Here is a 13,604-nt window from a genome sequence, read left to right as displayed (position 1 = left end):
TTCCCCTGCATTGCAGTGGTGCTCTAGCGAGCGGCTGGGAGGGTTGAAACTGGGCACAGATGAGGCAGCCTTGGACATAGCTGTGTACGTCCTTGGACATCGAACGGCCAATATGCTACTTCTGTCAGTGACGCGAGGGTAGCTTTTACTCCGCGGTGACCTCCAACCGGAGTGTCGTGGGCGTAGGCAAGCATTACTCCTCTGTGGTTGAGTGGAACAACCCAGCGCGGTGGGCTGTGGTCGTCACGCATGTAAACTAACAAATCGTTTTGTAGTTTCAAGTAGGGTTGTCACGGTAACCGGTATAGCGGTAAACCCCGGTAAAAAAGTTGACAATAAAAATAACCGTCCAGTTTTTAAAAAACGAAATTATCTCGGTGGGTTTACCGTGGCCGCGGTTTTGGCGCGGTGACCCTTACCAGCCACCGTCGCTTCAGCTGGCTGAAGTTCCCGCGGCGCGCACACGCACTTTTTAGTTTGCAACGGCACCAAAACTTTGAAGCTGAAATAATGGCCGAAGGAGGAGACGGCAGCGCCCAGGACATCCATCAGCCCTCAAAGAAGACTAAATCGGAAGTCTGGGCATATTTTGGATTTCTGAAAAATGCTGAGGGACAGTTAATAGAAGACTGCTATCCCGTTTGCAGAACGTGCAGGAAACAAGTGTCTGCAAAAGGCAGCAACACTTCGAATCTAATGGCACATCTGCGTGACCATCACCCACGTCTCTACAGCCAGTGCAAGGAAAGTTAACATTAGCATTTTAGCTTAAATGCATGACGTGAGGACTTTTGGTTGAGGGAGAATACAACGAGTCACTGCATACTGCAGCCGCAGCGTCCTCTGCCAGCATTTAAACCGTGTCACGGACACCCTGTTGCTGGATGAAGCATCTTATTTGTTGATGATGAAGAGAAATATACAATTAGTTCCTTGTCATTGATTTGTTTACTTATTCAATGCCATTTATACTTGAACATTTGGATTTGATTACATAGTGTAGTAGTTATTTTAGTAATTTGTTTAAAGTGGCTATTTATTTTAAATACATATTTTTTTAAGGTTGACTTGTACAGTGCTCAAGTCAAGTGTGGACTGGAGTTTTAGATTTTCATTTTGATAATGAAGAAAACAAGTATATGAGAAAACAAGTGGTGTTTCTTTGATTTGTTTACATATTGCTTATGTTTTGAATGTTTGGATTTGTATAATTTAAACCTGCACTGACTACTGTAACATGTTCCAGAAAAAGAAGCTATTTGTTCCTTTACTTGTGAAAAGTTGCACTTTTGCTAAGGCTTTGTGTTATTTTAGGTTTAATAAACACTGTTAAACCTTTTCAGAACTATTTCAGTTTGTGTAGAACAGGACTATCAATGCTTTCTGAACATATGCAACACCGTTTAAAAAATACCGCGATAATACCGAAAACCGTGATAATTTTGGTCACAGTAACCGTGAGGTTAAATTTTCATACCGTGACAACCCTAGTTTCAAGTGCGTGAGCTGACAACGCAGGTTTACCAAATCTTGGCTTTCGCCAGTTTGTGGTGACGGTTGTTCAGAAATTGGGCCCTTGTGGAGAAGCTCGCGGATGAGCTTCAGGTCAGGATCTTGTTCCTGCATGGTGACTAGGTCCCTCAACACTGAGGTGGGAGAAGCTGGAGACAGAGTCGGAGACAGGCGAAGGTCGTAATGGCAGGCAGCGTACAAGGCAGGGGTCAGGAGAAAAATGAGGTCCGGAAATCAGGCTGAGATCAGGCAGGGTGGATGGCTGGAAGATTTACTTGCAAAGGCTTTCAATAATCTGGCAGTGAACTGGTAGCTGGGTGGTGAATATATAGCAGGGGAAGCAGGTGTGTGTGATGAGCTGAGGAGACAGGAGTGGGTGAAGTGGATGAAGCTGATGACAGGAACAGGTGAGATGAATGGAGTAGATGAGGTGCTGACTGAGGTTGCTAGGGAAAACAGGGCTCGGCTGTAGCTTGATGAGGGGACCAGGTGTGCTGAATGAAGGCTGAAAGATGGGAGTCATGACAACCTGGGAATGTTCCTGGGACTAACATCAGTTAATATTTAACCACTGATAATAAAAGCTGTATTTAAGGCCCGGGTTATTACAGAAAGCACAAGTCTGACCTGCAAAAGCCGGCACTCTAAACAAAGATGCCTATTCTTTTTGCACTTTTCTTGTTAATCTGCTCTCTTACTGAGGCTCAGATTCAGCAGCCTGACAATGAAACAAATTCATATTTGAAGCCAGCAGGTTCCCATGTAGAAGCGAGAAATCCCTCAGACAACCAACAAACATGTACTCAGCAACTTTAATTTTGATAAGTAAAAAAAACTGTAAGTCATTAAATGGGTCAGTTGATGCATTATCTTTGTCTTCAGTTTAAGGGCAAAGTCATTCTAGAGGGAAATAATGAAGCTGTTGTAAAAGTAAAGTGAACGTTATCGCCTCCCATAATAGTATTGATTGTTTCCCTGGAAACAACACTGTTTGTTTGGAACTGAGCCTTTTTCTGAATCTAAAACAGAAACTCAGAATCTCTCAGAATTTTTTTTTATTTCTAACTATCTTATTATTTACCTTCTTTAATTACAATTTTCATTTTTTTATTTTATGATGCAAAGAGCTAAGATTAGAGAATTTGAGTTGTTAATGCATCAGACAATATTTAATTTCACACTGATTTTCATTTTCATCTCCTACTATCTGATCTCGAATAAAACTGCAGTAAACATCTCAGAAAAGCAAATGGAACCTCTGAGAGGAGGACGAGACTTGTAGATTCAGAAACAAACTCAGTTTACTATATTATATGCTTTTTATTATAATAAAATAAGTTCAAAGTACCAAGTCATATCACCTGAGAGTCAGTTAATATTTAAGCAAACAAAAGCTGCATTTAAGGCTTGAGTCACACAGAAAACACAAAGCTGACCCGCAGAACCTGACAGGAAATGGATGTAACAGTGGTTTATACACTGTGTTTAATCTGCTCTCTTACGGAGGCTCAGCTTCAACAACAACCTGATCCTGACTCAAATTCATATTTGAAGCCAGCAGGTTCACATGTAGAAGCAGGAAATCCCTCAGAGCACCAGCAAACATGTACACAGGAAATCAATGCTGTGCTGAGAGAGATGAGCGCCTCGCTGGCTGGACTGAAGGTGGAGGTGAAGTACTTACAGAAAGAAAATGAAGGTATGTTGACTAAGTACAGCTAGAGTAACTTAATAGAAATAATACTGATGCTTGATCTTTGTTTCCTAAACACTAACAGCTAAAACACGAGAACTGGAGCTGCAGAAGCAACAGGACCAAGGTATTGGAAACGATGAAAAAAACTGTAGATGTAAAAGTTACAAATCAGAAATAAGAAGGGCCTTTTTACTTGTAAGTGCTACTTTTGGTTACTGTTTAAAAACCAGTTAATTGTGTTCTAAATTTTCTAGCAAATAAAAAAGAACTGGAGCTGCTGAAACAACAGGACCAAGGTATTGGAAACGATGAAAAAAACAGTAGATGTAAAAGTTACAAATCAGAAATAAGAAGGGCCTTTTTACATGTAAGTGCTACTTTTGGTTACTGTTTAATAACCAGTTAATTGTTTTCTTAATTTTCTAGCAAATGAAAAAGAACTGGAGTTACAAAAGAGAGAGCTGGACAAGTTGAAGCAACATGACCAAGGTATTGGAAATGATGAAAAAAAAAACCAGTAGATGTAAAAGTTACAAATCAGAAATAAGAAGGGCCTTTTTACATGTAAGTGCTACTTTTGGTTACTGTTTAAAAACCAGTTAATTGTTTTCTTAATTTTCTAGCAAATAAAAAAGAACTGGAGTTACAAAAGAGAGAGCTGGACAAGTTGAAGCAACAGGACCAAGGTATTTACTGTTCATCATTTATTGTTAAGTAAACTAATGGCTTTTTTAAACATTACACATCTATATTAATCAGGACAAAAACAAAACAAACAATGTTCATCTTTAAAAGACCCTAGTCAAATTGTTCATGTATAATGTACAGTGAAAGCTGTCTGGTTTTAATTTTTATTTTTTATTTTTTGCCATCTTTTTGTTTTTGCTTTCTGTAATTTCAGCTCATGAAGGAGAACTGATCACCATTAAAGCCTCCGCAAACATCACTGAAAACCAAGTGGAGGCTCTGAGGAGAGAAGGAGAAGGTTTGTTAACCCTCTGGAGGCAGATGTTGCAGATTTGCATTGTTAAAACCTACCTACCTGGTTACTCCACAAACGTATTTCATGAGCAGTTTTTAACTCAGAAGTAGCCCCAAGGACTTAGTTGTTCGTCCTTTTATCAAAACTTATTTTGAGCCTGAGAGGGTTAAAACAAAACAAAGAAAATCTATAAAATTAATATGGTAAAATTGCTAATGCAAAAGTTTAACTGAACTCAGTAATTGTTTTGACACCCAATATTTTGAGGGTTTTTTTTAGCTCAGAAAAAAAACTGATCACCAAATAATTTTGAGAAAACTAATGAAGTTTTTGTGTCTCAGTGAAACAAGTGGCTTTCTCAGCCTCTCTGATGGACTCAGGCTCAGGAGATATTGGACCTTTTAATGCTCAAACACCTCTGGTCTTCAGACGTGTTGTTACTAATATTGGAAATGCCTACAACCCAAATACAGGTACTCAGTTTCACTAAATACTATTAATTCATTCATTTTCTCTGAACACAGCGAGTCAGAATAAATGTGAACTTGTTTTTATCTCCAGTCCATCATGGACGGATAACCCTCTCTCACACAAATTTAGACTAGCCACATAACCTAACATTCATGTTTTCTTTAAAACATGTTTTACAGGTTTTTTCATCGCTCCTGTGAGAGGAGTCTATCACTTTGAGTTCTACTTTTATGGCCATGGACATGCTTCACATGGTTCAGGAGCTGCATTGTTTAAGAATGGAGAACATATCTTTATTGCATACGAGCACCAGTCTTCCTATTCTGTTAATGGTGCCAACGGTGTCACACTTCTGCTGGAGGTTGGAGATGTTGTGTTTCTGCGTCAGTGGCAAAGTTCAAGGATTTTTGATAATGAAAATCATCACACCACCTTCAGTGGTCACCTAATTTTCACCATGTGAGCAACAGATTCAAGAAGATCACATGTTTTATTTACCTGTAGAGGTCAATGCAATATAAAATGAGTTCCGATCAGCACTAACCATAGTGTTAGACCACCGCTCACGTATAGAAGTCAATCACAGAATGTGCTCGAGCGTCTGAGGACGTACCTCAGTGTGTGTAGAGTTGGCGACCTTTCTCATGCACAAGTAAGTCTTTAAAATTTAAATATATGAAAACATAACATGAGTATAATAATTGTAAAAAATGTGTTTTAGCTCTGTTTTGTTGGCTGGAAGAGCGCATTCATGATCAAGAGTCATTTTTTGGCTGTAAATATGGAAATGAAACTACGTCTTGGTGTGATACACTTGTCAGCCACTAGATGGTGCCTTTAGGTAAAAGGAATAATCCGGACACCTCCTTTAAGTAAACTGCACATTCATGACAAACTGGAATCTGTACTAAACCCTTTGTGTAGAAGTAGAATGGAAGTTTTTATTTAAGTCTGAGCTGTCTTCATGTCATTGACCAGCTCCTCCCGTGTAGTTCTGGGCTGATTCCTCACCTTTCTTATAATCAGTGATACCCCACGAGATGAGATCTTGCATGGAGCCCCAGTCCGAGGGAGACCGACAGTTGTCTTTAGCCTCTTCCATTTTCTGACAATTTCTCCAACAGTTGATCTATTTTCACCAAGCTGCTCGGCAATTTCCCCGTAGCCCTTTCCAGTCATGTGGAGGTCCACAATTTTGTCTCTGGTTTCTTTTGACAGCTCCTTGGTCTTGCCCATGGTAGTAGCTGGAGTCTGACTGACTGTGGGGTGGATAGGTGTCTTTAAAGAGCTCAGACAGGTGCTACTAATTAAGATTACCAAGTGGAGTAGAGGTGGACTTCTTAAAGGCAGAGTAACCCCGGGTTTCCACGGGAGCCGTCAGCAGCACGTTAATGCAGCAGCACGTCTTGCTCACGTAAGCTGCTGCTTGGCCTTTCCCACGAGACGCGAAGCAGCAGGGGACATGCTGCTCCTGAGACGCGGCCGACTCGCGCTGCTGACGGCTGCTGACGGCTCTGGTGGAAAAGGTTCTGTTGACCACAGCGGTTCCTATCAGCAGCTATGGCGTGCTGCTGACAGCTCCTGTGGAAAGCCGGGGCTACATGTTACTGCAGCAGCACGTCATAGCTGCTGATAGGAACCACTGTGGTCAACAGAACCTTTTCCACTGGAGCCGTCAGCAGCGTGAGTCGGCCGCGTCTCAGGAGCAGCATGTCGCGGCCTTTACGCGCCGGTTCTATTTTCTACGCGCGACGCCTCTGAAACGGGTCAAGTTCGACATTTTTGGGGAAGGAAAGACAGGAAATCGGACGCGGAAATGGAGAGAAGCTCCCGAGATTTTCAGAATAAAGAACGTACTGCCTTCCGGTTGCTTTACTTTTAAAAAAAGGTTACTAACTGTGTGGCCCCGTGAGAAGTTATCACCTAGCTAGCGGTCTCCTTTGTTTTTCATGTCCGTATTGGCGATTAGAAAACGGACAGAACATAAAACACAAACCATGTTGTAATTTTCTCCTGCTTGTTGTTGTGTTTACTGACGAAGTCACTCGTGTGACTTTGTGCTCGGTCGGTGACAGCTGCTCCCCTGCTGCTTCGCGTCTCGTGGGAAGGGCCAAGCAGCAGCTTACGCGAGCAAGACGTGCTGCTGCAGTAACGTGCTGCTGACGGCTCCCGTGGAAACCCGGGGTAACAGGTCTTTGAGAGCCAGAATTCTTGCTGATTGCCAGGTGTTCAAATAATTATGTTCAGCAGTGCAAAACAAATAAATTCTTTACAAATCATGCAATGTGATTTCCTGATTTTTCTTTCTACATTCTGTCTCTCACAGTGGGGATGCACCTACAATGTTAATTTCAGACCCCTCCATGATTTGTTGGAATGTAGTTGGAGCTGGAACTTTTTTGTTCCTTTCTTTATTTTTTCCCCCCTAATTTGATCTTTGTTTTATTGTGATGTGGTCAGTTTCTTATTTGCAATAAAGTTTTGATTGATTGTTTCACATCGTTTTTTAAAATGAATTTCCAGTCCAGTCAAAAGAACTGATGGCTATTAAAAGTGTGGCAGGCATCAAAGAGAAACAAGTTGAGGCTCTAACAAAAGATGCAGAAGGTTGGTGACTTCATCAATGTGACATTAGCAACTTATCACATTTATCTTTCTGTTTTTCAGTGAAACAAGTGGCTTTACGGCCTCTGAAGGAGTAGATATCGGACCTTTTAACGCTTACACATCTCTGATCTTCAAAAATGTGGTTGTAAATATCAGAAATGCCTACAACCCAAATACAACACTACCACGCTGTTCCTAATTTGGATTTATTTATTTAGTTAGTTATTTATAAAATACAAGATGGACTCAATTTAAATGTCTGCATGATTTTTACTGCACCGGTGAAAGGAGCATACCACTTTGTGTTCCACCTTTACGCACATGGACACCCTTCCCATGGTTCAGGTGCTGTGTTGGTCCAGAATGGAAAACATATTTACAACATATATAAACATCAGACCTCCCATGGTGCAAACTCTGCTAACAGTATTGTATTACAACTGGAACATGGAGATGTTGTGTATTTGCTGCTAAGGGAACACACAAGGATTTCGATGATCAGTATCACTACACCACCTTCAGTGGTCATCTGCTTTTTACTATGTGAGCAGCAAATTCTGAGTTTATGAGCCGTCTCATGAACATGTGAAAGATGCCGTGCACTTGTCTATTTTTACTAATACAATCATGTCAAAGTCTGTCACTGGGTATTGTAATACGACATGTGGTGTGTAGTTGGGGGTAAACCTAAAGCCTGAGCCACAGAAGATAGATGCGCTCGTCATTTTAAGAAGAAGCCATTATAGTAACTGAGAGTGGCTTGACGGCGAGCACAACGCCATGTCCCAGAAGGCCCGGTCCATTCGGAGGTGCCAATTCTATTTCAAGTGCCATTGCGCTGCTCTTGATAAAAGACATTATGGCGCAGAACAGCTCTACGGCAAAACCCAACTGCCAAAACATGGACGAGGAGCTTATAAATGCTACTTGATTACAGTATTGATAACTTTAAAGTACTATTGATCTTAAAATATTCTAATAAATAGCATACTTACCCATTTTTTATGAATTAGATTCTCACCAAACACGACGACAAGTCTGATCACGGATAAACTAAAGAGTCACTTTCCGCTTCCTGTTCTCAAGTCCCGCATGATGTGCTAAATGGAAAGCACACTGAATTGCCTGTGTTTGAAATGTGCTTTAGAACTAAAGCTGCCTTGCCTTCTGTGTGACTATGCTGCAATTTTCCAAGAAGTGCTCAGCAGCGTAGCAGGTCCTGTGTGACCATTTGACTTCCCAAAACCGCAGCGCTTTCATGGTTAAGCACATCTGTCTTCTGTGTGCCCCAGGCTTAAAGGTCTAACTGTATTATTTTAATGTCTAAACCATGTCCAAAGGTATAAAGCTAGAAAAATGAAGAATTTGCATGAAAAGATTGGATGAGACTACCCTGATCCTCAGAAAAGGGTAATTATGCTAAACTACCACAAAACACATCCATCTTTAGACCATGGATGCTGCCATGATGCCTCCAAAGAAGAACAAGCAACAACAAAGGTCTCTGCAGTCAACAGGTCTCAATCTCATCCAGGACAGAATTGGTGGAATGGGAGGTTCCCATCATGGATGAGCAGCCAACAAATCTGTTGCAGCTATGATGTCATTGCCAGTATGGACCAATTATCTTTGACAAATGTTTTTAGCATGTTGTTTAATCTCTGGCATAAATAATCAAGAACACAAATGAGGTGTACCCAATCGAGTTGTAGATTTACAAACAAAAAAAAAAATAATAAAGTTGATCTTCTTTAATTATTTAGTGCTATAAAATGTTCCATATCAGCTTTTAAGGAATCTTAAATAATTTGTTTAACACAAATAATAAAATTATAAATACAGACTTTACAATTTAGTCAAAAAGAACAAGGTGGTGACTATTCCAATAATTTCAAGTCAATAAATGATACATTTAAGGATGTAGAATTGAATACATGGCACAGGTGAAAAAGCACACAGGTTTTATTGCATATCAATTTCATGTATAAATTCTTCATAGCATTGGAAAGATTACATTTGGTATACATTGCTATTCTACAGAATTAACATCAGAGTCATATCTTTTCAATGAGATTTCTCTAAAGTACATCTGCAATAATCACAAGCATCAAAAGAACTGCAATTTCAGAATTGTTCCATATTATTCTACAATCCTTTATTGTTTTTTCTTCTCCAACAAGTCGTTTCTACGTCTGTCAGAAGCTGCTCACGCACACGTAGGTGAGGCAGTCGGAACTTGAAGTCAAACCTACTAACCTAAACACATGTACAATAAGTGCATCTACGGATTTATTTATTATTTTTTTCCTTTTTTCTTTTTTTTTCTCTGTTTTTGATTTGATACACATTTCACAAATGGACATCATTATGACCGCTAAACACGTCATGCACAAGAATGTTTTTTTTTCAATAAACATAACAGAGGAGATATACAACTCAGATTGAAACAAAACAAGCACCATCCATTTAAACCCATATTTCAAAGATTTTTTTCTTCAGACAAATGCACCATTGTTTTTCATTCTTTTAAAATACTATACAGTTAAAAAGAGACCATGTATATATACTTTTTACTTTCTTCTGTAACAGTGGGTCAAATAGCAACCATGTTTTGTTATGTTGAAAAATATTTCTGTGACCAGAAAGTTGCCTGAAAAATGAAAATCCTCAATACCTTCAACTGAATTGCTTTGCACAGCGCGTACTCGTTACAGTAGTCCATGACATGAATTACTACATTTAGTCAACTTAAAACTTAGTGACCTAAGTCTTTACATTTTCAAACCACAAATTGAAAAAAAAAACAATGTGTTTGCATGAATGGAATCTCATTCAGTAGATTCATAAAACAAGACTTCTGTCTTCAGAAAAATGAGATGATGCAGCACTCAGAGCGTCACACCACCACCTGCTGTCATGAAGAAAAATTACAGTGCTTCTGTTCATTTTTATCTCTTGAGTTCGACATTCTCAGCCACTCAAAGTCAAACCAGTTTGAAATGCATCGTGTTTTAGGTTTTACCAAGAGATCAAAGCCCAGCCACCATGCAAAGAAGAGCCCCATATATGGGCAAACCGTATGGGTGCCAACAGGGTTTGCCCATGCAGATTTTAACAGGCCCAAACCATCTGGGTCCCTCTGAAAACCAATGTAGATATCCATATGGGGTCCACCTACACATGGTGGCTGGGAGGCCGGGTCACGTCATGCTTTGAACCCGTTTAAGTGCTTGTTTGCAAATACAAGTTTAGGTCTGGTTCTAAAAGGGAAAAAGGGATCAACACCTCGCCTTATACAGACATCTACAGTATGTTATGGATGCCATCAATGGCGTCAGTTGCTGATCAAATTCAACTGGTTTTTAAAAGAATCTAAAACAATGAATTAATTTAAATTTAAACTAATATTTTCTCCATCTAGAAACTTTCTTTTAACGACTAAACAGATCGGTAGGGTTTCCACTTTGTTCCTTCAGTGGGACGCCATATTGACCATGTAGTTGTGATTGTTTGCTTTATACATGGATGAAATGTTACAATTAATGCCAAACTGAAAGAAAAGGGAGCTCAGTATGGTAGAAACTAATATTAAATAGTACATAATGCCTTTTTCCTGACATTCTGACTGTTTAAGTGAAGAAGAGAAAACAACTAAACCCCATAGGATGCTTCATCACCAAACAAGGTTTCATAACTACCTACACACGTGCTCAGCTATAAATTAAAACAAGTAAGTTTGTGTTTATTTTCTCTATTTTGGCGAACTAACCCACTAAAACCAGAGATTCCGAATCTCCCCTGCAGTTCGATGGGTGATCCTTCCTTCAAGAAAAGAGGGACAGACTTTTCTTCATGTTCACTCCTTGAGTCAAAACAACAACAAAAAAATAAATACATACACACAATTCTGAAATCAAATATATAAGCGTAGTAGGAAACCATGAAAACCTATGACAGCAAATGTGAGCCCCTTGGAAATGAAATGATTGTCAAATAAAACAAACAAAAACAACATTTTCTATGGGTTATTTGGCACATACCACTCTTGTTATGAACATCTATTTTTTTTACATCATATGACAATATCATACAAATTTGGTCCTTCTCTAAAATAATTAAATTAACAGTTTTAGCACTGTGATGTCTACAAAGAAACAATACTGTGGAATCTAATAGAATAAAGTAAAAATACTTAAATGAGGACGTAATAAACAGAAAATAAAATTTAATTTTTAGCAGAATTTCAAATCATTTTCAGCAACGATAAATTTAGTGACCATTTACAATGACCAGTGGCCTAAACACGTCATTAAAAGCACATTTGAACATTATTGGAAAAATTTTGAATTTGAAAATTTAGTTTGGTGCTAATATTGATTCTGAAGTAGGAAAAAAAAAAAAAAAAAAAAAAAAGAAAAAAGATCAGCCACCGTGATTGGTGGAGAAAAACCTGGAGAGGACTGCTCTCACTCCCTGGATTCCTGCTCGAACAGTGCCACCTGGTGGACATGCAGTGCCAGCGCTACAATCCTCGCATGAGGCATTGCACACAGACTTTAGAGACGAGTCATTTAGTGTCTTCAGGAGCCTCATACGGGGGTCTGTGGTGCTGCCGTGAGCCGTCGTGCTCTCCGGGAGGATCCGAGTTTTAATGCTATGGAAAAGCATTCATTGTGTCCTTCACATCAACAGGAGCTTTAGCAGTGCTTTCTTTTAGACAGTCTTGCAAGACCCCTCTCAAAGGGACACTCCTCTATTTCACTCACACAAACACACCAACAAGTGAGCACACCACACACACTCATTCACGCCATCATGAATGTATGTGACATTGAATTCTTGTCCGGCCTTCATCCTCGCGTCTCAAGTCTTTTGTTTCAGTGAGTTTGTGAAACCAACGTTCCTCCTACTGTTCCTCCCACCTTCTCCTTTGTCTCGCTTTTCTTTGCTCAGAGATGATTGAGAGGGTGAAAGCTACTCGTCTCAGACGGTCCACCTCCCATGCTCAACCAAGCCTCCAGAGAGTTCTGGGAGGGCGCGTGCAAAGGGTTGTTCTCAGAGAGAGACAGCATCATTGCATAAGCCTGCAGAAGAAAACAGGTGATGTTAAATAAAAGAAAACAGGATTTACCGTATAAACACCTAAGCCTGTTTCACACAGAATGCTGTATGGATGCAGTCCGGTTTGCGTACTGCTTTGTACGCTGCAACCCTCTGGAACTCTACTCGCACTAGGGCACCAAATGATTAAAGGTTTGACACAATATGTTTCAAAATTTACCTGTAAAAATAATGTGGACTATCATACACTGTGAGCTGGTCACTAACTGTCACTGTTAGTAAAACTAAAGTCGGTAAAAATAATGTAACACAAGTTTTACTTTGAAATAAATCAGACGCACCTCACTGAAACACGTGTCACTTCCTGTCTGGCACATGTCATTTATTGAACTTCATGATAATCCGCTTACTGTGTTTGTAAAAATGGACTCCATGCGGAGACTTTCAAGGGATACACATCCGGATCTGAACCTCACCGCGACCGGTGTGAATCCTCTGATTGGATTCAGTTTTTGATCAGTGTTAAAGTCCTAGACTGCTACCGTTCCACACTCGGTGTGAAACAGACCACACATGTTATATTCCACAAAACAACGATATTTCCCAACAGTTTGGCTTTTCAGCCACAAGAGAGTGAAGATAAATGGCACCAACAAGCATTCTTGCAAAAACTCAGACCAAAGTAAAGATTTGGAAATTCTCCCGTGTCAGCATTTGCATGTGGATGTAAATAACTGCAGTTTTAGGTTTCCCAGCTACTTGTGAGACCTGTGTTTACACGGTTGTCCTTACAAGCTCCTTTACTGCTCTATTTGTCAAACCACAGGCGAAGGACGATGTTAAGGACAGGTTATGCCCACAGCCTAGGTGTTCAACGTCCTACATGGAATGTATTTCAGCAAAGATGCCGACAATTTGGGGAACTACTGCCACCTACAGGCTTGGCCTATGAATGTGCTTCAAAAAGTATATCAGGTTTTAGAAAAACCCGGCTACGTGTGTACTGGACTTTAAAACAATTTAGCCTTTTCCAGAGACTCAAAGGATGCTTTTATATGTTTAATCAATTTATTCTTAGTTTGTACAAAAAAAAAACAAACCAAGAACTGAATTCAGTTCAACTGGAAATTAAAAAATACTGAACAAAACAAAGAAAGCCAAAATTCTGCACTTTTTTCTTTAACAAGACTGCACACTAAGCACATTTGCCATTATTGATTATTTGCAAAATTTCTCTCTTTTTAGCAAATATTTTTACTTTTGTAAGAAAGAAAA

The 13,604-nt window shown here is 39.7% G+C and overlaps 2 protein-coding genes across 11 annotated transcripts in view; one reads left to right on the top strand and one right to left on the bottom strand.

The window, feature by feature from the left end:
* Positions 1-2,916: 2,916 nt before the first annotated feature.
* On the top strand, positions 2,917-7,158 carry LOC107390702 (uncharacterized). 2 transcript variants are annotated; one of them, XM_070544675.1, is made up of 8 exons: positions 2,917-3,211; positions 3,291-3,332; positions 3,463-3,504; positions 3,635-3,697; positions 3,832-3,894; positions 4,110-4,193; positions 4,532-4,663; positions 4,841-7,158. In XM_070544675.1, the coding sequence occupies exons 1-8, from the start codon at positions 2,968-2,970 to the stop codon at positions 5,122-5,124; spliced, it is 954 nt and encodes a 317-aa protein (XP_070400776.1). In that variant the 5' UTR covers positions 2,917-2,967; the 3' UTR covers positions 5,125-7,158. The 2 variants fall into 2 exon arrangements, with proteins under 2 accessions (XP_070400776.1, XP_070400777.1); XM_070544676.1 differs by lacking the exon at positions 3,463-3,504.
* Positions 7,159-9,214: 2,056 nt separating this feature from the next.
* prdm16 (PR domain containing 16) overlaps positions 9,215-13,604 on the bottom strand; it is a 208,045-nt gene continuing 203,655 nt past the window's right edge. For all 9 annotated transcript variants that reach the window (XM_054746352.2, XM_054746357.2, XM_054746353.2 and 6 more), the window contains one exon: positions 9,215-12,352. In XM_054746352.2, the coding sequence (XP_054602327.2) occupies positions 12,218-12,352 (135 nt within the window). In that variant the 3' untranslated portion in view covers positions 9,215-12,217. The remainder of the gene's footprint in view (positions 12,353-13,604) is intronic.

The sequence above is a fragment of the Nothobranchius furzeri genome, chromosome 15 (assembly GCF_043380555.1).
Source record: "Nothobranchius furzeri strain GRZ-AD chromosome 15, NfurGRZ-RIMD1, whole genome shotgun sequence".
NCBI lineage: Eukaryota > Metazoa > Chordata > Actinopteri > Cyprinodontiformes > Nothobranchiidae > Nothobranchius > Nothobranchius furzeri.
The sequence above is the reverse complement of the archived record's forward strand: the minus strand, read 5'-3'. Positions and strand labels throughout refer to the sequence as shown.